Below are 25,106 nucleotides of genomic sequence, written 5' to 3'. Positions count from 1 at the left end.
ACCTCATCATCCTTGTCTCGGGTTTGCATGGCCACATCTGGGTAGCAGGGGCTGCAGGGTGGCCCTCTGTGAGGAGACACCAGAAGCTGCCCCCATGTCAGGCAGAACCAACTCTAGAGGGCTCCAGGATGGACCCACCACTGGCCAGGGCTGAGCCAACCAGCGATGCTGGAAGGGCCTCTGTGATAAGGTATTAAAAAGGGGTAAACACTGCTGTGCAACAGCAGCTGGGTGGGAGGAGGGAGAATATGTGAGAGCAACAGCCCTACAGGCAGCAAGGCTGGGGAAGGAGGAGGTGCTGGAGCAGAGATTCCCCTGCAGCCAGTAGTGCAGCCCATGGGGAGGAGGATTTTGCCCCGTAGCCCATGGAGGCCAGCAGAGGAGCAGATCCTCACTGCAGCCCTATGTAAGGACCCCACAGCACAGCAGGTGGGGATGCCCTGAAGGGAGCTGCAGCCTGGGAAGAGCCCACACTGGAGCAAGCTCCGTGCAGGAGCTATGCTCTGTGGAGTCCATGCAGGAGCTGGCAGGACACTGGAGCAGTCTGTTCCTGAAGGACTGTACCCCATGGAAAGGGACCTTGCTGGAGCAGTTCTTAGACAACTGCAGCCCATGGGAAGGACCCACTTCAGAAAAGTTGGTGTGGGACTGTCTTCCATGGAGAGGGGAACAGCGTGAGGAGAAAGGAGTAGCAGAGACAAAGTGTGATGAGCTGACAGCAATCCACATTCCCCATCTCGTGCATTGTTCAGAGGGAGGAGGTAGAAGAGTTGGGAGTGAAGCTGAGCCTGGGAAGAAGGGAGGGTAGAGGGAGGTGTTTTCATGTTTGTTCTTATTTCTCATTTTCCTACTCTGTTTAATTGGTTATAAAATAAATTAATTTCCCCACATTGAGTCTCTTTTGACTGCAACAGTAATTGGTGAGTGATCTCCCTGACCCATGGGATTTTTATCACATTTTCTCCCCCTTTTCAGTCAAAGAGGGGGAGTGATGGAGTGGCTTGGTGGGCACCTAGCTAACCAAGATTGACCCACCACAAGTTCTCCAAATCTCTTCACCACCACCTCCACCTTCCACACCTATCCCATTGCCCATGACCTCTCCATGTCCCTGACTTCACCGTCAGTGAAGAGTCTACCAGGACTGCAGCATTTATTAATGCACTTTATTTCCCCCTCACTCAAGACATACCAATGGAACAGACTACCCTGTGATGTCCACTGGTCTGGGCCCTCATCTGCCTCCAAAACTCCCCTACAAGGGCTGCACAAATTGCCTGTGGCAGGTCTATGGCAAGTCCATGGTAAGTCCACAACAGGTCCGTGGTGGGTCTCTGATGGGCCCCTGGAGGTCCCTTGGCCCAGCTGCCTGTGCCCCTCTGTAGGGACCTCCTCACTTTCTGCCCAAATGGTCCTTCAGTATCACCAGCACTTTTTGTGCCTTCTTCAGGACCTCCTCCTCATCCACACGGGGGAAGGCCTCGCTGGGGGTCATGGGGAAGGGGTGGTAATTTGGGTACTGTGTGGCCTTGCCATCCACGCCGCAGCCACACAACCACTGCACATCTGGTACCAGGCCCCTCAGCTCCGGCTCCTCTGTCTCCAGCCATTGGGCCAGACCCATCAGCCCCCCTGGGCTCTCAAAGGCTTCACCGCGGCAAAGTACGGCTGCCACCAGTGCCTTCTCCAGGGCCTGGTGCACTTTGAAGAGGACCCAGTTGGGGCAGCCGCACCGGATGTCATTGTGGGCTGCCTGCAGGTCACTTGTGGCCTGACACAGCCACCGCAGGGCCTCAGGGACAGATGGAGTCAGGGCCATGAGCTCCTCAGTGCTCAGCCAGGAGCTGCAACCTCCCTGTCCCTGGTGCTGGGCAGCGCTCGCAGGTTTGTACTGGACACAGAACTCTGGCCACACCTTTGGCTGCCTGACACCATGCAGAGGCCTCGAGATTGCCAGGCTGGGATCCTTCCACGGCCCCCCTTCTTCCACAGCTTCTTCCTGCAGCCTCTTCTCTGGCTCTGGTGCAGCACCCACCAGTTCCACGTTGTTCTCCTCCAGAACCAAGGCCAAGTCCTGTGGCTCCTGGCAGACCAGCATTTCACGCAGCACGGACAAAGCAGGTGCCTCCAGCTGCCCATCCAGGATATTATTGATCTCCCGTGCCAGTGTCTCCACGACCCTCATGTGGTGCCAGTTCAGCCCCATCTCTGTGTGTCGGATGTAGAGGAGCCGCTGGCCACCAGCAGATGGGCACACATGGATGACGTGTGACTGGGAGCTGCCCTTCACCTTTGCCCCACCATGGACCAGCACAGTGCGGATGTCCTTGCAGCACTGAACTTTCAGCTGCTCCACTGCAAAGCCACTATCCTCCTCCATTCCCGTCACAGCCTTATGGCTCTTCCACTGAAGCAGGGACTCCAGCCCCAGCCTAAACCATGGGGATATCAGCAGGGTCTGCAGATGACTCTGCACGGGGCACTGAGAGCCATAGTGACATGGCCTTGGACCACCCTCCTTCAGCTGCTGCTCTGTCACCTCTGAGAGTGCCCGTGGCCGCAGGTGAGGTGGCAGCCTTTGCAGCAGCCACCTGGTATTACACCCAGACACCGGTAGCGCAGCCATGAACACAAAGGTCTTCTCCAAGGCCCGAGCGGTCTCTGAGGACACGCAGTCATTGAAGCACAGCCTGTGGGATGGCTCCAGGCAGTCAGCAGTGCTCAGCAGGTACAGTTCAGCCACAGCAGAGCAATCGGGGGGCTCTGGTTCCTCCCGCAGCAGCTGGAAGAAACGCCGTGTGGCCAGGAGGACCGTCTTCTTCTGGGTACTGGTAAGGGTCCCACTGCCATGGCTCTCCTGGTAGATTTGGGCCAGGACATGGCTGTAGTGAGTCACTGTGGGGACCAGGACCACGCCAAGGTGTTGCAGGAGATCTCCAAAGGCAGCCATGTGGGGGTCAGGTGTGAGGAGATAGGGGTAAAAGTCAGCCTCATCTGGGAGCGATGTCACCACCTGCCATGGCCTGGCCATGTCCCCTGACTTGGCCAGCACCATGGGCAGCTCAGTGAGGTGCTCCGAGTCCACCTCCTCCAGATGGGTCTGCAGGAAGCTGTACACGCTATGGAGCACGCTGGCCCGCGTGCTCACCTGCACTGGCGTTGGGCAGGCTGCCCTGCACACATGCTCCAGGTTGGCCACCACCAGGGCAGTGGGTATCTCTACAAGGACTCCCATGGCCTTCAGGAACTTCTTATCAAGTTTAAGGGATTCTGGCAGGATGGTGGCTGATGTCCACAGGAGCTCAGCCCCATTTTTGCAGTAGGAAACGCTGCCTTTCAGAGCCACAGCCTTAGAGGAGGCTGCAAAAGGCGGGTGGAGGTTCATCAAGTCTAGGGGGATGTTCAGTGGAGGCAGGAAGTGGATTGTGGCAATTTTCTTCAGGAAACCCTGTGACTCGGGATTTTTCAACAGGATTTCAAGCTGCTTGAGCATCTCCTGCTGTCGCAGCAGCAGTGCTGCAGTGTTGCAGGTAGCCTGAGTGGCTTCACACTCTATCTCCTGGGCCAGTGCCACAAAATCCTCTTCAGAGAGGCTGGTGCGGACACCTGCCTCACGGAGGAAACACACAGCTTTACAGTCCAAACGTAGCTCCCTAAAGAAAGATTTAGGCACAAAGCGGTTTTGGAGCTGCAGGGTGCGGAAGGAGGGCATGTCGTCATAAAAGTAGGAGGCCAGGCGCCAGATTCCGCTGGCATCTTGTATAAAGGCCACCTTCTGAAAAGCTGCCGCAATGGCCTCCAGGCTCTGAGGGTCAAAGAAAGGTTCCAGGATAAAGAACAAGCGTACAGCTTCCTTGAGGTTTTGTTGTGTGAGCTGGGACAGCCGGGGTAGCACCACAGTCATGAAGAGCTTTTGGTCATCTGTGGACTCCCACTTCAAACCGTTGGCCAGCCATTCGTGGATCGGGTTTTGTGTGAGCAGCACCATGTCTCTGTCCAGGTCATACAGGGCTTGGGCACCCGGGGGCACTTCCATGTATCTGCGGAGCAGCAGCACTTTGCGGTAGGGAGCCACAGCTACATAGCCCCCCCCAAACTTCTGGAAGAGAGGCAGGTGCTGGAGCTGCTGCAGTGCCTGTGCATCCAGATTTCCCTTCTGGACAAATCTCAGCAGGGCTGTCACATCCTGATCGCTTAAATCCCCCCAGCGGAGATCAGCTCTGGTGCCTGCCAGATGGGCCACAACAGCCCTGGGTTCTGTGACCTGCAGTGCCCTTGGCTTCAAGCAATGGAGGGCAAAACCATGGGGCAGCAGGGACTGCTGGAGCACAGGGATGCCCAGTTTGTGCAGCACCTTTTCCTCTTCTAAGTAACAAGCAAAAAGAACCCTGGAGAGGGAGGATAGTGGCAGTAGGTGCTTCGACCCTGTCTTACTCCCCTGAATAGGCAGCACCGCCATGTCCTGGAGATGATCCATGAATGACTTCATGTTTGCATCTGAGGTCCTGGTGAAGACCACACTTTCAAAGAAGGCCCACAGCCCCTTGATCCACTTTTTCCCATCTGTGGTCCACTCCAACTGACCCAATGCCTCCTGGATGAGTGGTGTGGCCTCTAGGAGGCCAAGCTTCTTCACAAAGCAAGGTGGGATCCATGCAGGAATACACTTTTGGGCAAAACGGTGTCTGTGCTGGGGGAAGAGGTGGGCAAAGGAGTTTTTGAAGACAGGATGGTGGATGCTGAAAGCATTCAGAAAACCATCTTCTGTGGCCAGCAAGGGCAGGCCTTCCAGTTCTACCTTGTCCCCATCATTGGGAGTACCTTGGGAGTGCCTGCTCCATCCCGCTAAATACTGCAGAAGGATGGAGCAGCTCTCTGCTGTCCTCAGGGGTGTCTCAGACAGCTTGCAGGGCACAGGCAGAGCCAGGGCCTTGAGGAAGCACCGGAGAGATGCTGGCTCCAAGACAACAGTGTTCACCTGGGCTTCAAAGAACTCCTTATGGATCTGTTGCAGGGGGGTGAATGCTGGAACCAGTTTCATGTTCAGTTGCTGCAGCACCTTCTGGACTTCTGGGTCAGGCATCTTCTTGAGGAAGTATGGCTCTGTTAGCACGTCCCCTCCACCTGGAGATGCCCAGGTTATTGTCACCTTGCTGCCAGGTGACTTCTTGTCATCTGGCAGCAAGATGACAGGCGCCAGGGGCAGGCGTGCATGGCTGAGGTGCCTGTAGATCTCTCTCACCATATCCTGAAAGATAGGTAGCACCCTTTTCGTAACAGGGAAAAACTGGAGGAAGTGGGAGTCCAGGTGCTGCTCGCAGAGTGTCAGGGACCTGTACTGGAGCTTTTCTGGCCCCAGGGCTTTCCACTGCCTGGTGAGAAAGTCACAGTATAGTGGGACCAGCAAGCGCCGGAGCAAGAAGTCATTCCAGGCTGTCTCTCTGCAGCCTTTGTCCCAGTGGAGATTGCGCCTAGCCGCATTCACAGAGAAGTTGGCGTTGATGTGCACAGGAAGCCCAGTGTTCACGGGCAGTGGAAGGGTGCAGAAGGCTCTGCCCATGTCTCTGCTCAGAGGCTCCAGCGGGGCAGCCACAGCCCCATAGGGCAGCCACTCAAGCACCGGAGACTTCTCAGCCCCACCCTGCACCCCAATTTGGGAGATCACCCTCCACACACTTCTGGTCTTGGCCCTGCTGTTTTTGACTTTCATGGTATAGGAGAGAAGGGTGGGACTGTTCCCATCCATGGCTTGGCTTAATCTTGCTTGAAAATCCCGTCTCCGCTCTGCATCATCACCCGTGAGCTCTGTGGTCACGCGCAGCTTCTCCACCAACTCTTTCCCACCTGGGGGGATCTCAGAGAAGACCACGGTATGGATGTGCCGAAGGAAGAGCACCAAGTCCTCACCTTCCTCAGCCAGTATTTGCTCCATGTCCCTGAGGTCTTGGTCTCGCACGACCATGTCAGACACCCTGGACTTGAGAGCCTCAGCTGCAGTGCGGAGCGGCAGCCGGAAAAGGACACCCTGTTTCAGGTCAAAGAAGGATGGTAGGAAGGTGTCATAAATGTCTGGAAAATTCTTCTTGAATTCAGGGTTGACAGCAAACATCCCACCAGGCTTCTCAGCTGTGGCTGTGGGCAGGTAGTAGAGATGGGGATCAAAGACACACAGGGTACTGTCTCCAGTCACGAAGGCTGGGCAGTCAGTAAAGTGGAAGACAGTGTTGAAGCCAAGGCCATATTTGCCTGTGACATCCTGCCGGCCTTGCTTGCCACCCACCCCCAGACGCTGAATGCCTTCAATGTCCTGCTGCTGGAAGGGGCTGTCATTGTAGATGCAGAGGGCAGGGCCCTGCAGGAGGTTCCAGTTCTCATTGAAAGTGGCCTCCACTGGGTGCTGTCGGCGGTCCCACACGAAGTGCACAAGCCCTGCACCAGCATCGTCCGCATTCTGGAGCACCTCCTTCACCATATCAGGAGCAGATGCTGGGTACTCCTTCAAGATGTTCTTCAGCCGTGTTGGCAAATCTTCATGGGCACCAAATGGCTGCACCCAGCGGCTCAGGTCATCAGTGATTAGTTCACTCCTCTCCAGTGCTCGGTGGCGTATGGTGGCCACCCCACAGTGCAGGGCTGCATCTCGGGACAGCTCCTTATGGCATAGCAGGACATCTCTGTCCAATGGCATCCATGGTGCATCATTGAAGTGGAGCTTGTCCCGTGGGCGCAAAATGCCCTCCTCATCGGGCAGAAAGAGTTGCTGGGTCTGGTAGGTGTCAGGCTCGTTGCCATCTTCCATCAAGCCACAAGACACCAGCCGAAGGGCCAGAGCCAGCTCTGCCGCAGGCAGTGGCTCTCCAGCATGTGTCTCTGCCAGGGTGGAGAGCACTCGGGCATAATCATCCCACGTGAACGTGTGGCGCAGCCCCACACACTCCCAGAGTTCTCTGTAAGGCTTGTACTGCTCTTGGAGCTGATGAAGGTATGGGACAGCCTTAAACGACAGTGTCTCAGCCACAGCCGTGACTGGCACAAAATGGGAGCCCACCAAGATGAAAGGCTCCCCTCGGGCCACTGCAGAAGCCACCTCATCCCAGCTGGAGCGATGTTCCCTGAGCAGCATGTTCAGGTGCTTGTAGCAGCAGTTGGTGGTGTCCTGCAGGTTCTCCAAAGGGAGAGCATTGGAGCTACAGCTCAGTGCCTGCAGCTGGTTAAGGACTGGAGCTGCTGGTATCTGCCGGTCCAGCCCCAAGAAGGATGCAACCTCCTTGGGGAGGCTGAAGTTTTCCCCCAGCACTTTAGGAGCCAAGATAGGGTGGACGAGCCCCACTAATGGGGCATGGATGTGATGGTAGAGCTGCGCAGCTGGCAGCAGCACATGGTCACCAGTGAGCAGTGTAGCAGGGAGGAAGGGCACAGTCTGGAAAGCGGCCTGCAGGGTGTTGTTCACTCTCTCCTTCACTGCATCCTGAAGCAGCTCAAGGATGCAAGCAGCCCTCTGGTAGCCCTGGGCATGATTCTTGGTCCAGACAAGCTGCACGGTCTTTGCCCGCTCCAGCAGCTCTGGCAGGGCCATGGTGTTCTTCACCATGCCCAGCCTCTCCAGTTGGCTTAGTCTCTCTGGGGAAAGGAAGGCATTCCCAGTGGGGAAGCGCCCATCGTTAGGGTCATATAAAGGGGCAGCACGGCCTCTGGGATGCACCAGGTGATTGATGAACTGGAGGTGGCCATGAGGGGTGGCAGGGATGCAGGGCAGTGTCTGCAGGACTTTGTCCACATCCTCATGGGACATATCCAGCGCATGGAGGAGCAGTGGGTCCCGGTCAACAGCAGGGAGGTTTATCAAGTTGGGAAGCACAAGCTCACAGAGAAAGCGAGGCCAGTCATAGGTTCCAGCATCCAGCACCTTCCCAAGGCCCTCCTGCACCTTCCCAGGCAAGGCCACAGCCAACAGGGGATGGGGCACGGTGGTGGCAAAGACTCGCTGCGCCACAGCACCTAGCTTAGGGTGTCTTTCCACAGCCTGGTGCAGGAAGCGGGCGTCCTGCAGCGAGCACCAGGAGCGGCCATCAGAAAAGAGCCTGGGGCCACTCCTGGCTGCCACAGCCTGGTAGAAACCAGTCACGGCCTCTGTAAAGGGGTAACGGGCAGTGCTAATGTCTGGCCAGAATAAATGATACTCATAGTTCTTCAACTCGCCTGCCTCATGCATGGCACGGAGATGGTCCAGTGCCCGGAGCCAGGCCGTCGGCACGGCATTGTGGAGCAGCACCTGGTTCCACTTGCCCCTCTCCGCCGTGTCCCACAGCCCCTTGCGGTTTGAGAGGATGCTGAAGGTCCCATGCACATGGATTGCCAGCCCTGAGAAGACCGGCATGGGAAGGTGGCAGAAAACTTGCCCCTTCTCAGCATTCAGACGTGGCACCCACTTGCCATCTTCAGTAGGGGCAAGGGGAAGGGCCACACCAGCCATGGGAGGCGGAAGACGGAGCCCTGCCTGTGTGTTCTGGTGAAACAGTTCCAGCAACTCCCCATCACCCTGACATACCAAAACCAGGTAGTGCCACACAGTCCTGGATTCCTCCTCGCAGGCTGAGAGCTGCTCAATGGCTGCCCAGCTTGGGGGATCCCCAGGGGCCCCCAAGTCTTGGATCTCCTTTCGCTGCAGCGTGGCCAGAGGTGTGGTATCCTCTGCAGAGGTGGCCGTGTCTGGCAGCATCTCCAGGGACAGCTCCCTCACCTTCTTCAGGAAGAGCAGCAGGAGCCGGTTAGAGCCAAGGAAAGTGGTGCCAAGGGACTGGATGCGCTCTGTACCAAAGGCCTCAGTGCAAACCTGCGATGTCACAGCTTCCTCTTCAGTGCGAAAAGGCAGGCGGAAAAGGCTCCCTGGAAAGGGTCCTGGCTCAGGCAGGCAACACCCAAAGATACCATGGTAGGGCTGGAACTGCTCAGCAAAGACACGGAGGATGCGTGGTCGGCTGGAGAAGTCCAGGCGGATGCCAGGGCAGCCGGCACTGGGGAAGTGCTTGCCCAGATGGGTGCCGTTGGGATCAAAGATGAGCAGTGTCTCCCCACTCAGCACTGCCGGCACATCCGTGACACGGTAGACAGAGCTGAAGCCCAGTCCAAAGCGCCCGATCCGGCCTTCCCGGCCCTCCTTTGTAGCAGCCCCAATCTGGGTGATGTTCCGGAGGTCATCCTCTGTGAATAGGGCATTGTTGTAGGCCCAGAGAGCTGGGCCATGGCAGGCAGCCATGCCTGGGTCTAGCAGCCCAGAGGTGGCCTTTCTGCGGCACCGCAGGTCCAGGAGGAAGCGGCACACGGTAGCACCGGCATCTTCTGCGTTCTGGACCATCTCTGTGAAGAGGTCGCCCTCCTCGCCGTACTCCCGGAGGATGTTGCGGAGGCGTAGGGTGATGGGCTCCGAGGGGCCACAGGCTGTGAACGGCTCTGGGCCCAGCACCCGTGTACTAAGCAGCTCTGTGCCCAGGAATATGGCTGTGCTGGAAGGCAGTGCCTCGTGCACCACCTCCTGAACATCCTCCTCTTCCTCCAGCTCCATGTCCAGGTACACGGCAGAGGCAGCTGGTCGGAGGGCAAAGCCTGAGCCCTGTGGGATCCTCACAGGAACAGGCACGGTGCCCTTGCCCTGGTGGCCCCGACTCTTCAGCCACTCCAGGACAGCTACAACCACCTGCAACTCTGCAGCAGTGCCTGCTCTGGAGCTGCGCCCATCTATGTCCTGCCCTAGGCAGCGCAGGGCCGACACCACCCTCTCCTCACTCACCCCCTCCGCCACCCCCCAAGCCCTGAAGAGGCAGCTGTAGGGCAGGAAGTCAGGGGGCACGCAGGGCACCAGCATCCCCAGCTCCAGCTCCTTAGGATAGCCCAGTACAGCATCATGTGCCAGGACAAGCCCAGACCCAGTCCACACTACAGCATCATCCGGAGCAGTCCCAAAGGCCTTCAGGTTTTCCTGCATGTGCCAGTAGACAGGCTGGAGAGCGGGACCCACCTCATCCATGTCCCCGTGCCCTGCGAGCTTTCTCAGCTGCTCCCACACTCTCTCTGGCGGTGGGATCTGGCTCAGCCCCAGCTTCTTCTCTGCCTCTGGCACAAAGGCGCCAGTCAGGGGCATGGCAAGCCCCACCAGGGCCTGGTACTGGGTGGATCGCAGCTCCTTGGGGGGCAGGAAGGGCTGCCCAGGCTCTCCTGTGCACTTGGAGCGAGGCACCCATGGCAGGGCCTGGAGCTGCCTGAGCTCTGCAGCGCTGAAGTCATCCAGTGCCTTGGGGCGGTTGCAGACCCTGATCAGTGCCTCAGCCCTGTCCAGAGCTGCCATGTTGCCCTGGCTGACTTTTGCTGCAGCTGCCAGGATATCTGAGGGCACCAGGCAACCCTCACCGTGCCGCAAGCCCACGGCCCTCAAGGCACAGAGGACAGATGGACTGTGGAAGGCGGCGGGAGGAAAGCGCTCGGGTCCCAGCAGTGCCTGCAAGGTGCTGTCGCAGGGGTCGTAGAGGTCTCGTGGGCATGCAGGGCCATTGGGGGTCTCCAGGAAGGCCAGCTCGCTGCAGGCCTGCCGGAGAGGGGGGCTCTGTGCAAAGACAACATCTCCGTGCTGCAGCACCCAGAGGAGCAGAGCCTCTGTCTCAGCTGCCCGCCCCGCATACGTGCCTTGGGCCACGGCTTTGACGGCCTCCAGCATCACATGGGCTGCACTGATGAGGGGCCTCTGGAGCCTCCCGAGGAGCTGCCGGTCAACTTCATCCCGGCACCGCAACACGGCCTCCGGCAGCAGCACATCTCGGGGTGGCTCCAGCTCTGGCTCCAGCACTGGGGTGGCACCAGCCGGCACCAGCTCCATGGGCTGTGGGGTGGCCAAGCAGGGCAGTGGCAGAAAGAGGGGCAGAGCAGCCAGCGTGGCCATGTCCTGCTTTGTCAGGGATGGGACATCTGCCAGGTAGAGCCGGAGGGTGACCACATCCGCATCGGGCAGCGAGGCCATGCGGGAGGCCACTGCTGCAGCCCCCTGCCTGCCCAGGGCCCGCAGGGCATTGAGGGGACATGGAGGCAGGACATAGCGGGACAGGGAGCGATGCCATGTGCCTGGTGGCACCACGGAGCAACCCAGGACCTCCAGCACAGAGGCCACAGCAGGTGGCAGGAGCTGGTCCTCCCATGCCTGGAAGATAAGACTAGATTCAGGTCTCAGTGGAGCCAGACGGACGCTGGGAGCATCCAGTGGGGACAGGGATATGAGAGGGAGCCCCTCCAGAGGGCCCAGATCTTCCACGTGATGGGCCAGGAATCGCCACACAGCTGGGAACCAGGAAGCTGGGGGCTGGGGGGGCCCTTGGGCTGGGCACCAGGTCACTGGGGTTGAAGACTGGGATGTCCAGGTGGGGGGCAGAGCCAAGCGCAGGGTCTGTGCAGTCACAGCTGGGTCCAGCAGAATCAGGTTGGGGAAGAGACCTGTGTACAAGAGGCAGAGGCTGGACTAGAAACACATGGGACCTGGGACCTGGCAGGGGGACTCAGGATGGGGGAGAAAGAACCTGAGATCTGCAGGATATGGGAGGACCTGGACTCTGAAGGGACAGTGGATACCCTGAATAGGAGCACAGAGAACCCAGCAACCCCACATGGGTGGGGATATAGGAAAGAGATGTGGAAGGGAAAAAGGTGTAAGGGGGACGAGTAGTGGGGAGCACAGAGGTCTTCAGACGAGGAACACAGGGAGACCGAGGATCTGAGGGAGCACAGAGGGGACAAGGGAATGTGGGAAGAAGAGCAAGGACATGGAGTCCCCAGAGAGACAAGGAGGTACAGGGGCTGCAGAGGAGCCCCAAGGTGAGGCTGCCTAGGGGTGTTGGGGTTTAGGGGGTGGCAACCAGGGGACCTAAAGGTGGTCCAGGAACCCCCATGTCTTACCCTCCTTGGCAATGCCTCGCAGGAGGCTGTCCAAACCAGGCTCCAGGTCTGAGGGCAGGAAGGACCCGGCCAAGCCAGGCAGGAGCTCCCTGTGGAAACAGAGGTGCTGGGGGACTAGAGAGGTAATGGGGGGCAGCTTTCTGGGCACCTGCCTCAGCTCCCACTTGGTGTCACCAGGTGAGAGAAGGAGGGCAGTGAGGAGCCCAAACACCCAGGTTTGGCCGGGGCCCCCTTTCCAATTTAACAGCGAGAGCTGCAACTGTGGGCACCCGGCTGTCCTGCCCACTCTGCAGGGAGTGGAGCTGCCGGGGGCCACGGGCTCACCTGGGGCACTCGGCTGTGTCCACGTAGACAAGGGCTGATGTGGTTCCAAAGGCCACGAAGGTTCCGTCGGCGCGAGGCAGGAGGGGGAGGCCCCGCAGCTCAGCATGGCACCCATCCCCAGCCACGTAGCGCAGCAGGGAGAGGCGGTCGGCAGCCAGGAGCTCTGGGGCCCCGTGGTGCCGCAGCACCTCCCGCACGTGTCCTGCCGTGGCCTCCCGCAGACCCTTCGGCATCCCCAAAGTCAGCGCCCTCCACACGTGGGATGGGACCTCGGCCACCGGTTCCCCAGCTGCCACCAGCATGGCCTGGATCGCCCTCCGTGTGGCCACGTCCCCCGCGGCCTCCGGGAGCAGCACAGCCTCAGGTGCCCGCAGCCACCCCGCTGCCCCCTCTGCGGCCGGCACCAGGACGGGGGCAGCCGCCAGCTCCTGGCACACACGGGTCACCAGGCTGCGCATTCGGCCGGAGCTCGGCGTGCGCTCAGGGTCTGGCCACAAGCTGTGGGCATCTGCACCTGGCAGAGCCACGGCCACAGCGGCCAAAGAGCTGTAGACGCGGGGCAGGAGGTCGAGCAGCAGCAGAGCATTCCAGCGGGCGTCTTCCTCACCCTCCTCGCCTTCCTGGGGCCAGCGCAGGTGGCGGCGATCATCGGAGAGGGCGAAGGGAGCACTGGCGTGGAAGGGCAGCCCTGTGGCCGTCTCGTCGGTGGCTGGCAGGGGCAGGAAGCAGCAGAGCCGCCCTTGGCAGGTCCCGTGGAGGGGGTGTGCCAGGCTCAGTTCAGGGCAGCAACCCAGCCCTGTGCCCAGAGCTACGGCTGGCCCTTCAGTGGCCCTGCCCGTGGCCACCAGCCATTCGCTCCCAGCACCCACCCCATCCCCGTGCAGGGCCATCAGGCACCACGCCAGACTCAGCCCTTCATCCCCTGATGGCACCGGGACAGGGAGAGGCTGAGGGGATGCCGCAAGTGTTCCCATGAGTGTCTGGACCCCATCAGGGGCCACACGGTGCAGGGTCACGCGGCGGACATGGCGGAGGAAGAGGAGGGCAAGAGGGGCCTCTGTGAGGAAGGTCTGGATGAGGCTGTGGATGCGCTCAGGATCGGAGACGCCTGCAGCGATTTCCGAGGGTTGCTGGCGAAGGGGGAAGCGGAAGAGGGTGCCCTGGGCAGAGGCACGGTGCTGTCCCACAGCTTTCAGCCCGGCCCAGAAGGGCTCAAAAAGGCCAGGAAGGTCCTGGGCTTCAGAGATGTTCCAGCGCTTGCCAGCACCCGGCAGCACCTGGCATTCGGGGTCCAGCACCCCCAAGTATGGGGGGCTCAGCACACCTGGCAGGTCTGGAGACACGGGAACCATGAGGCCACAGAGATGACGTGGACACCACTGCCTTCCCAGATCATCCCAACCTATCAGTGTCCCAAATGCCCACCCAATAGCCTCAAGTTCATCCCCACGGTGCCTCCCATGATTCAAAGCATAATCCCAGTTCACCAGTCCTCCCTCAGTTTGCCCCCTAGCCCTGCCCTCCATTGCCAGCCAGCCTCCCCCAGCCTCCTGGTGCTTCGGGTTTCCTCACTTCGGACTCAGAACTCCATCCTGCACACCCCCAGTGCCCCACAGTTCTCCCCAGCACCTGTAGCTCAGTGCCTCCAGTAAAACCCACGTCCCCAGTTCAGTCCCAGCTGAGGCTCCCAGTGCCACTTACCGGTAAGGTGGTAGACAGAGGTGAAGCCCAAGCCGAAGCGCCCCACAGTGTGGGGATCCTCTCGCTTGTGTGACACCCCTGGCTTCTGAATCCCTGTCCAGTCCCGGGGTGACATCACGGCATCATTGTAGGCCAGGAGAGCTGGGCCTGGCGGTCAGCACCATCATGGGTTAGGGGACAATTGGGGCATGGAGGGGGAATTGTCATTCACACTCAGTGTTCTCACAAGCTCCAGTCTCACAAAACCCCTCTCAATACCACTGAGTCTTCCCAGTACCCTCAGTGCCCCCAGCACATCCCAGAACCCCTCACCAGTTCCATTTCCCCCAGTCCCTCCCAGCACCAGCCAGTGCCACCCCAGGGCTTCATCCAGTCTCTCCCAGTGCCCACAGTGCCTCTCACCCTGGGTGCCCTCCAGTCCCCCTCCAGTGATGTCGAATTCCCGCTCGTCACACACAAACACGACCTCGTTAGCACCAGCATCGTCCGCGTTCTGCATGAGCTCCTGGAATTCGAGATCAGTGCCCGGTCACCTGGGCCCCCCCAGGCCCTGAGAAGAGCACCGACCTTTTCTCCCAGCTGGGCACCAAGGTCCTGGGGCTGGTGCTGAACAGGGACCAGCCCTGCTCCCTGTGGTCACTCTGCCCTGCTGGGCAGGAGATCCTGGACAGGTGGGTTCCCTGGAGGCCTCACCTTGAGGATCTGCCCCCCATCCGGGTACTTCTGCAGGATGCTGTGCAGGTAGTCAAGGAAGGTGGGTACCCGCTGGCAGAAGGTGTCCCTGTAAAGCAGAGAGGGGGAGAGGGGCTGTGGGGGAAGCTGTGTAACCAGGACCCCCATGTCCTCCTTGGATCCTGCAGGATGTCCCTCTCCTTGGAAGGGGTCAAGGACCCCATCTCCTTCCAGGACCACTGAAACAACACCTCCAAAGACTACAACCACACTTTTCCAGGCCCCCCTCTCTTCCTGGGATGCTCCAGCGCCCTGGTTTTGACTGGGATAAAGTTAATTTTCTTCTCAGAAGCTGGTCCAGCCCAGTGTTCAGGATTTAGAGTGAGAACAGTGTTGGTAGCACGCTGATGTTTGAGTTGGAGCCCAGTCGCGCTCACTCCAAGTCAAGGACTTTTTGGTGTCCCGTGCTCTGCCAGTGAGGGGGAGCATGGCCAGGAGAGCTGACCCCAACTGGCCAGAGGGATATTCGGACCACAGAACCTCCTGCCCAGTATAGACGCTGGGAGGGGGTTGGCCGGGAGCCGCTGATCACTGCTGGGGAAGGGGCTGGGCATTGGTCAGTGGGTGATGAGCAACTCTTGGGCACTGCTGGTTTCTCTTGGGTTTTCTTTCTTTCTCTCTCCTTTTCATTACTATTAGTTTTGTTTCAATTATTAAACTGTTCTTGTGCATGTTCAGGGATTTTACCTTTTCTTTTTGATTTTCCCCCACTGGGAACAGCAAGTGGTTTTGTGGGACTGACTTGTGGGCTGGGGTTAAACTGTCCTGGGGGTTTGGGTAACCACAGAGGAGAGGGGAGGGGAGGGGAGGGGAGGGGAGGGGAGGGGAGGGGAGGGGAGGGGAGGGGAGGGGAGGGGAGGGGAGGGGAGGGGAGGGGAGGGGAGCCGGCAGACTCGATTCAGCTCCAGCCATTCTCTCGTACCACAGCCCAGTGTTACCAACCACAACAGAGTGATAACCTTAGCCCAGAGCCAGGGAGGATGAACATTCCCACGGGAACACATACACCAGGAAGGGTTTTATAAAATGCACCTGTGCAGGAACTCTGTGAGCAAACAAAACACTGTGACCCACACCTATTGAACTAACACAAGAAATGTTTACAAGAGCTTTGTTTTAATATGCTCTGCTCAGATCTCTTGTTATCTCAACCTTTTTTCCCTCGCACTGGGCACCAGTAAGGACTGTTGTGGTTTAACCCCAGCCTGTTGTGGTTTAACCCCAGCCTGTTGTGATTTAACCCCAGCCAGGAACTCAGTCCCACGCAGCCGCTCGCTGCTCTGGTGAGATGGGGGGGAGAATCAGGAAAAGGTACAACCCATGAGTGGAGATAAGAATAGTTAAATAACTGAAGCAAGACTAAATATATTGATATTACTGCTGCTACTATGTCATAGGTTAGCAAGCATAGTCCCGGAAAGGATGTCCTTGCTAAGGGGTGCTTACAGTTTCCTCTGGGACCTGATAGAACCTATCAGCTGGCCAGTTGGAATTTGGACAATTCTTTAAGCCACTTAAAGTTGTGACCGCCTCTGTGATCCACACTTAAGAATAGACAAACTCCCCACAGCTCTCTCTCGTTTCCGGCGCTGGGACAGGTGGCTGCAGGGCCCAGTGGGCCCGGCCCAGGCCCTGCTCGGGCCAGTCCGGGCCGGGCCACGGCTCCAGGATGACTCCCCCAGCAGGGCTGTGGGCAGCCAGAGCATCTCGGAACACCCTACCCCCCCCCCCCCCCCCCCCCACTGCGGCCAAGATTTCAGCAAAGTCCGGCAGAGGTCAGTGACCAACAGCGATAAGGGACACAGCTGCAAGGCCGAGGTGAGATTAACCCTTTTATTGCTGTGAAGAGCTGAAAACCTGAGGGAAGAGAGAGAGGAGATGCTTAAAGCTGAAAGTCTGTTGTGAAGCTATGATATATCAGAGTATCCCGTTGTAATTTCATGAAGATATGGGGGGTGGAGTGTTCAACTCCTAAGCAATAGGCAGATGCTGACACAGCTGTAATTTCATGAGAAGTTTGGACAGGGAGAGATGAACCAGATGAGGACTTTGGCTCCAAATGGGAAAGGAGAAAACCTCAGTTCCTAGAGATGCTCCCAGAGATAGTCCTAATGATGAAGATGAGGAAGACCCTTTGCTCCCAGGGAAGGAGAAGGGCCTCTGGTTTTTTGTTTCTGAACGGCTCAACCTTAAAATTGTACCCCAAAAAACTTCAAGAGTGGACCCTCAAAAGCAGTTGCGGGAAAAGCTGCAAGTCGGGGGAAGGGACTCACATTGTGAGCAGAGAGACCTCTTCCTAAATGGACTGAACAATATTTGGAAGTGGCTGTCTTGTTGTGATAATGTTTTCATAGCAGAAGCAAGAAGAGACTTCTCTTTCTAAATGGACTGAACAAGGTTATTATGGAAGTGGTAACAGACTGAACATCTTAAGGGTTGTCTTTTTACATTGTCAGTGGGAGAAGGGAGGAAGGTGGGGGGAGGAGGAGAGTTCTGAAGGTGGTATAATTTTTTTTTTTCCTTCTTTTAGGTCTGTTAATAAACTTCTTTATATTCTTTCAAGTTTGGTGCCTGCTTTGCATTTCTCCTAATTCTTATCTCACAGAAGATAAACAGTAATGAGTATTTTAGACCAAACCTCTACACTAAATTGGTGTTTCTGCCCAGTTACAAGCCCAACCCGTGACATACTACTATTAAGAATAGTAATTAAAAGGAGAGAGAAAGAAATAAAACCCAAGAGAAACCAGCAGTGCCCAAGAGTTGCTCATCACCCACTGACCAATGCCCAGCCCCTTCCCCAGCATCGATCGGCGGCTCCCGGCCAACCCCCTCCCAGCGTCTATACTGGGCAGGAATTCTGTGATCCGAATATCCCTCTGGCCAGTTGGGGTCAGCTCTCCTGGCCATGCTCCCCCTCACTGGCAGAGCACGGGACACCAAAAAGTCCTTGACTTGGAGTGAGCGCGACTGGGCTCCAACTCAGTGCGTTACCAACGTTCTCACTGAATCCCAAACACTGGGCTGGACCAGCTTCTGGGGAGAAAATTCTCTCCCAGTCAAAACCAAGACATCCAGCAACCCCTGAAACTCCATTCCTGTGAGCCCTGACTGCCGCAGTCCCCACCTCCCTCAGTCACCCTTCAGCTCTCCCCACCACCCCTTGAGCCCCCGCCCCACGAACAGCTCCCCATGACCCCAGAATGCTCCAGCCATGCCCTGTGTCCCCCCACAAACCCCCAGTGACACTCCCCAGATCCACTCACGCCTTTGGCTGCTTGAGGGCCATGATGGGCACTGTGGGGAGACCCCCGCCCGCTGCTCGGTGCCGCTGCTGCCCGGAGCCGCTGCTGCTCGGTACCGCTGCTCGGTACCGCTGCCCGGTGCCGCTGCTGCTCGGTACCGCTGCTGCTCGGTACCGCTGCTCGGTGCCGCTGCTGCTCGGTGCCGCTGCTGCTCGGTACCGCTGCTGCCCGGAGCCGCTGCTGCTCGGTACCGCTGCTCGGTACCGCTGCCCGGTGCCGCTGCTGCTCGGTGCCGCTGCTGCTCGGTACCGCTGCCCGGTGCCGCTGCTGCTCGGTGCCGCTGCTGCTCGGTACCGCTGCTGCCCGGAGCCGCTGCTGCTCGGTGCCGCCGCTGCCCGGTGCCGCTGCTGCCCGGTGCCGCTGCTGCTCGGTACCGCTGCTGCTCGGTGCCGCTGCTGCTCGGTACCGCTGCTGCTCGGTACCGCTGCTGCCCGGAGCCGCTGCTGCTCGGTGCCGCCGCTGCCCGGTGCCGCTGCTGCTCGGTGCCGCTGCTGCTCGGTACCGCTGCCCGGTGCCGCTGCTGCTCGGTGCTCCGGTCCGCCCCTGCTCCTTGTCCCGCCTCCCAGCCCGACAGTTTCGATTCCCCGTTGCACACACACAAACAGGGGAAATGCGCTTTTTTAGTTAAAAAAAAAAAAAAATAGCGGCAGGGAGGAGCGGCGGGGAGGGGGGGACGGGGGCGGGACTTGGCTATGGGGCAGTGTCATAGGTTAGCAAGCATAGTCCCAGAAGGGATATCCTTGCTAAGGGGTGCTTACAGTTTCCTCTGGGACCTGATAGACCCTATCAGCTGGCCAGTTTGAATATGGACAATTCTTTGAGCCACTTAAAGTTGTGACCACCCCTGTGATACACACTTAAGAATAGACAAACTCCCCCCCAAGCTCTCTCTCGTTTCCAGCGCTGGCACAGGTGGCAGCAGGGCCCAGTGGGCCCGGCCCGGGCCCTGCTCGGCCCAGGCCGGGCCACGGCCAGCCTGGAGTTGATGATGGACCTGTTCCATCCGTGGACCCCCCCCCCCCCCCCCACTGCCTTGCCGTGGGCAGCAGGAGCAGCTTGGCTCTTCCCCTCCCTCTCCACTGCGATAAGAAAAATTCAACATTCCAGCTGCAAAGCTGCAACGCCGAGGTGAGATTAACCCTTTTATTGCTGTGAAGAGCTGAAAACCTGAGGGAAGAGAGAGAGGAGATGCTTAAAGCTGAAAGTCTGTTGTGAAGCTATGATATATCAGAGTATCCCGTTGTAATTTCATGAAGATATGGGGGGTGGAGTGTTCAACTCCTAAGCAATAGGCAGATGCTGACACAGCTGTAATTTCATGAGAAGTTTGGACAGGGAGAGATGAACCAGATGAGGACTTTGGCTCCAAATGGGAAAGGAGAAAACCTCAGTCCCTAGAGATGCTCCCAGAGATAGTCCTAATGATGAAGATGAGGAAGACCCTTTGCTCCCAGGGAAGGAGAAGGGCCTCTGGTTTTTTGTTTCTGAACGGCTCAACCTTAAAATTGTGCCCCAAAAAACTTCAAGAGTGGACCCTCAAAAGCAGTTGCGGGAAAAGCTGCAAGTCGGGGGAAGGGACTCACATCGCGAGCAGAGAGACCTCTTCCTAAATGGACTGAACAATATTTGGAAGTGGCTGTCTTGTTGTGATAATGTTTTCATAGCAGAAGCAAGAAGAGACTTCTCTTTCTAAATGGACTGAACAAGGTTATTATGGAAGTGGTAACAGACTGAACATCTTAAGGGTTGTCTTTTTATATTGTCAGTGGGAGAAGGGAGGAAGGTGGGGGGAGGAGGAGAGTTCTGAAGGTGGTATAATTTTTTTTTTTCCTTCTTTTAGGTCTGTTAATAAACTTCTTTATATTCTTTCAAGTTTGGTGCCTGCTTTGCATTTCTCCTAATTCTTATCTCACAGAAGATAAACAGTAATGAGTATTTTAGACCAAACCTCTACACTAAATTGGTGTTTCTGCCCGGTTACAAACCCAACCCGTGACAGGCAGGGACATGGGAATGTGGGTATGTGGATGGGGTATGGGAATACATGGGGATACAGGGATGTGGTATGCGAATATGTGGGGATAGTGCTAGGGGCCCAGGGCCATCAGGGCCCGCTCTCCTGCCTAAGGCTGGCCTGCAGAAATATCTGAACTCTCCTTGATGAAGGGGCTGTATCAAATGGATCATGGGACCTTATGGAGATCACTTGCACTGTATAGATCACATAAGACAAATTTCTGTCCCATGGAGCATTATAGACCATGTGGGGACCACAGGACATCACAAGGATGCCACATTGAGGTTACTGGACTGCAGATGGCAGGCAAGAAGACCACAAAGACATAAGACCACTTGGAATGTGGGAAGAAGGAACCTGTAGGGCACAGTGACTTGGGGCAAATGTAGGACAAATGTCAGGGGATGCAGTGAGACACCTCTGCAGGGAAGCCTCCTCATGTCTTCCTTCTGTCACCTTGCTCCTGAGTGCAATGGTGTGCAGGTCAGTGCTCTGTGGCTTCGACCCCTCTCCAGGCAGATTCACACTCCTCCAAGACTCCTCATCCCTGTGACCCTCAGAGCTGTGGTGGGACTGCAGCCAGCCATGGGCCTCTGCTCCATGTTCCCCCTCTGCAGGGATGGGGATGGGTCCTGCAGTGGTGCCCTGACCACTGGCCAGCCAGGGGACAGTGGGACACATAGCTGCTGCTGCACCAGAGGATGTGCTCACAGGGAAAGCTGAGGAAGAGAGAAGGGGATGTTTGGGTGATGGCATTTGTCTTCTCAAGTCACCGTTACCGTGATGGAACCAGGCTGTCCTGGGAATGGCTGAACCTGCCAGTGGGAAGTGGGTAATGATTGCCTTGGTTTGCATTGTTTGCATGTGCAGCTTTTGCTTCCCCTAGTAAACAGCTTTATCTCAAACCACAAGGGTTTTTTTCCCTTTTACTATTTGATTCTCTCCACTGTCCCACCAGGGACTGTGTGTGGGGCTGAGTTGTTGTCTGGGATTAAACCATGACAGAAGGTACGTAAAATGAGTCCTTCCCTTGATAGGTGTAATAAAACTGACTCTTTTCTTCTCTGCTTTTTCTCAGGTGCTGGGCTGAGGTGGACAGAGCAAGCTGAGGCATCTCCTGGGCTGTTTGGAGCAGTTTTGCACGTCTGGAGCAAAGTCTTCCTTGTAGTTCTCTCTGGATGTAGCACAGGCAGGACAGATGAGGGACAGGGAGGGAGGGATCTAATTAAACACTTATTCTCCAGAATCTTGGCTCTCAGAATTAAGGCAAAATTTGAAAAACTGAAACTGAAAGGCAAAAATAGGCAGATCATAAGAAAAGGAAGTAGAACCCAAACCAAGTCTGACTTTATAATTTTAATTATTTGCTTTCTCTTTTGGAAAATGCAGGTTCATTGAAAGAAACCAATAAAACCTGCCTGTAAGAAAGGATCAGTTCTTATTATTCTGAACTAATCTGAAACAATTCAGGTGGAAAAAATGTTTTCCTGTTGATCTTTTCAAGAAGAATATTTTACTATTTTATAATTCAAGACAATGCTTTTATCACAGTATTTTAGTTAATTCATAGTCTAAAGTGTGAAAGATTAACAAAAAAAGAAAAAAATATTATTTACGTAAACTATTTTTAAAATTCAATCTTAGGAATTTCTTCCCATTTGTCTTCTTGAACAGCATTATTTTCCAAGTTTTTGGCTTTTTACCAAAATTCCAAAATTTGTGTGACAGGGAAAAAACCATTTGTGGCTTAGCTTAATGGTTAAAATCTAAAAATGTCTGGGGCACAAATTACAGTCAACGTTGCAGCCTGTTGAATCTTGGGTGTACTTCAGTGAACTGTGGGTTGATGCTGCTTGCCTCGGGAGCCTGAGTTTGCTGCTTCTCTTCAGCAGAGGCAGGTCTAGAACAATGTGGAGTCTGCCCTGACATTTCTACAGCCACCTTTCCTGGGAAGTCTGCTTCAGGCTGGTCCTTGCTGCTGTCTGGCCTTGACACTGGAGGACATGCTCAGGTGGTGGTGTGTGAACAGGCAGGTAACACCTCCAGCGACAGCCAGGGAGAATCCAGGCAGGAAGCGACAGCCAAGGCCTGCAGGGCTGTTGGGAGGCATGGGCTCATGGTCCATGATGGTGCCACCAGTGAGCAGGTAGAAGATCATTACTGGAGTCTGCTGTGCTGACGGGGAGCACTGCAGCTGCTGGATTTTGGCAGCAGGGATGGTTGCTTGTGGTATTTGCATGGTTTGGAAACAGCTTGTATTTCTTTATCCTTCCCTGTTTATTCTATTATGGATGTACTACTGCTCTAGCCAGTGACCCGAGGCTGCAGAATTAAACTGAGAAACGTAGAGAACTGAAAGGGAAATATTATATAACAGTGGTTTCCTTCAGGGCCAAAAGAAGAAGAACCTACTTGTACCAGTTTGGCCAAACTTAGAAATATATCCTCTGAGAGAAGGCCCAACCACCCCTCCCCCACCAGGTTTGGGAAAAAATAAATTTTCCTTGAAGGAAAGTGAAGGCGATAAAACTATTTATTGAACAAACACACGGGAAAAGGAAAATAATGCTAAACAATAAAATCTCTCGCTGTGGAGAAAAAACCTGGGAAAGTGTTAGAGTCCTCCTGTTGGTCTCCTTGGAGCTGGGGCTTGGCCCAAGGCCAGGCCCTCTGCGCTCGGTGGAAAGTCCTCCTGATGTGTTCTAATATTGTAGCAGTCCAGTGGAAAAGGGAGAAAGTCCGAAATTCCAGGGAAGGAAAAAAAATTCACCTCTCTCTCCGGAGAAAAAGAAGCTGAACAACTGGCCAAAAGCTGACCGGGAAGCCGCAAGCCAGGTGCCTCCTCCCTCCCCTGCCGCAGCTGGAAAAAAACCCCCGCTATCTGTGTGTGACCTTGAACAAGCTGCAAACTGCTTTGAAAAAGTTTTTCTCCGTTTTTCCTTCCCCCTCTCAGGCTCAGTTTAGAGGCATAGAAAGGCACAAAGTTAATTTCTGGCCATAGGGCAGTGATATGGGATACACATCATAAAGTCACCCCAAGACACTACTGTTTCACATATTTGCACTGTAACCAGGAGTTGGACTCGATGATCCTGATGGGTCCCTTCCAGGTCAGCATATTCTGTGATTCTAAGGTGAGAACATCCAATGGTAGAAAGGGCTAAACTGGCTGAGATCAGGAATGCCAGGGATACTGATTCCCGTCAGAGGATGACATTTCACTTGCTGGTGAAGTAAGATGTGCAGCAGCCTTGTCTTGCAGGCAATGCAAGAGGAGCCACCTTCGGGCAGTAGAGGGAGGTGTAGATGTAGCTGAGGGTGAAGCCCAGATCACAGGGGAGTTCTTTGGGGCTGCTTAAGTGGATATGAGGAATTGTCTCCAGCCACATCTTTCCATACCCCCTGTAGAATCATTTTGGTGGTAGGACTCTGACAGTATATTGTTCATTAAAGCTTTTGATATTTAAGCTCAAATGTGCTTGCCAGGGGTATGATAAGAGGCCTCTTGGTGCTGTTTGTGGGAGGCCCTGTGTGCCTGTCCAGACCTGTGGGACTGGCCGTGTCTATGCGTGACCCTCTGTCGGCTCCACAACTGCTTGGATCTGGGGGTTTGGAGCTGTGGCAGCCTCCTCTCTCTCAGGCTGCTGGATCAGGCAACTCCTAACAGCGGTGATGGAGCAGGAAAGCTCTTTCCATGGTCCCGTGCCCTGGATGTGCACCCAGAGGTCAGTCTCAGGCTGAGGGATGTGAGAAAAGGCTTTAGAGAGGAGGGTGAGGATTCCAATGTGCCCAGGGATGGGCCCACAGCAATGCCACCAACATCATCCTGGACAGTGTGAGCCAGGCCAGGGGGCCAGGCCAGAACCACAGCATGGCCAGGGCTTGTCCACTGGGCACTGGTGAGCCTAGAGCAGTTTGGTGTGGCCAGTGGGGGCTGTGGAAACAAATGGGCCTGAAAGGAGGCTCTCCAGGGAGATGCCAAGAATCGGTTGAGGCTGGGGGAGGCAAAGGGTGGTTAGACAATAGAGAGGGCCAGAGGAGGTGCCCAGAATAGGAGGAGGCCATAGGGCACCCTGCTGCCAAAACTTCTCCTCACCCATGGTATCTCCAAGGGAGACCAAAAAGGCTGAAGGGGGAAGAAAGAAAAGGGTAGAGAAGGGTTTAGAAGGGACCACAGGGGTCCCAGAGAAGTCCAGCTTTGCCTTTTCCCCCTGGTTTACGTCCATATATTCAGCCCTGAGCCTGCCCTGTTTTTCCTGCAGGGACCAGTTGTGGCAGAGGTGGCAGAGGTTGCAGACACAGAGGGGACAGGGTGTGCTGCGTGCAGCTCACAGGAGGGCAGGGAGCTACAGATGCTGCTGCCTTCAGAGCAGGACCCCTGGACAAGCTGCCACGTGTCTCACACAGCCACAGTGCCACAATCCATCCATTCCCTTCTCCCACATCCAGAGGTGCAAGCGACTTTCCCTGTTTAATTAGCCCTTCATTACTGGCAAAGGGAGCTCTGTTTACATCACTGGCCAACCCAGAGAAGGTGCAGCTGAGGTGCACCTGGCTCCAGGTGTGGGGTGGAAGAGAGCAGCTGTTTGGAGTAAGGACCATCAGTTGCTCCAGTGTGGGACTGGGGGGGCCTGAATGGATGAGGAGTGGGACCAGCCCTGTGGGGTGCATCCAGACCTACAGGTAGGAGGTACTGCTGTCCCTCCTGCAATGACAGACACTGTGGGCCAGAAAGACAGAACTGCCCCTGAGAAGGCCAAAAAGGAAGTCAAGTTCCTTCCCTCCTATTCCATTCTGTTGATCCACCAAACTTGTGGGTTTGTGGTTGTGAAACAACCCCGTTTCATAAGGCAGAGAGGAAGCCATTTCCCCATCAAGTGACCGGAACTAAGAAAGAGAAACAAAAAGTCCTGATAGCCTTTCCCCCAAGGTCTGCAGGATCCTAAGTGGTCACGGGAGCCCAGCCCTGGGCATGTGACTGGGACGTTGTGGTTCCAGTTCAACCATCCCAGCCCTGCAGTTGTGCTACAGAAACCCAAGCCGTGGGACAGAAGGTGGCTTGTGGCAACGAGGTCATATCAGGAGCCACAAGA

The 25,106-nt window shown here is 56.3% G+C and overlaps 1 protein-coding gene across 1 annotated transcript; it reads right to left on the bottom strand.

Annotated features, from left to right (window-relative positions):
- Positions 1-1,152: 1,152 nt before the first annotated feature.
- On the bottom strand, positions 1,153-18,551 carry LOC138120848 (sacsin-like). The gene is made up of 7 exons (XM_069033875.1): positions 17,958-18,551; positions 14,653-14,740; positions 14,362-14,464; positions 13,960-14,106; positions 12,259-13,591; positions 11,935-12,023; positions 1,153-11,475 (listed from the first exon to the last, which is right to left on the bottom strand). The coding sequence occupies exons 1-7, from the start codon at positions 17,978-17,980 to the stop codon at positions 1,394-1,396; spliced, it is 11,865 nt and encodes a 3,954-aa protein (XP_068889976.1). The 5' UTR covers positions 17,981-18,551; the 3' UTR covers positions 1,153-1,393.
- Between the last annotated feature and the right edge of the window lie 6,555 nt (positions 18,552-25,106).

This window comes from Aphelocoma coerulescens, chromosome 20 (genome assembly GCF_041296385.1).
Source record: "Aphelocoma coerulescens isolate FSJ_1873_10779 chromosome 20, UR_Acoe_1.0, whole genome shotgun sequence".
NCBI lineage: Eukaryota > Metazoa > Chordata > Aves > Passeriformes > Corvidae > Aphelocoma > Aphelocoma coerulescens.
The sequence above is the reverse complement of the archived record's forward strand: the minus strand, read 5'-3'. Positions and strand labels throughout refer to the sequence as shown.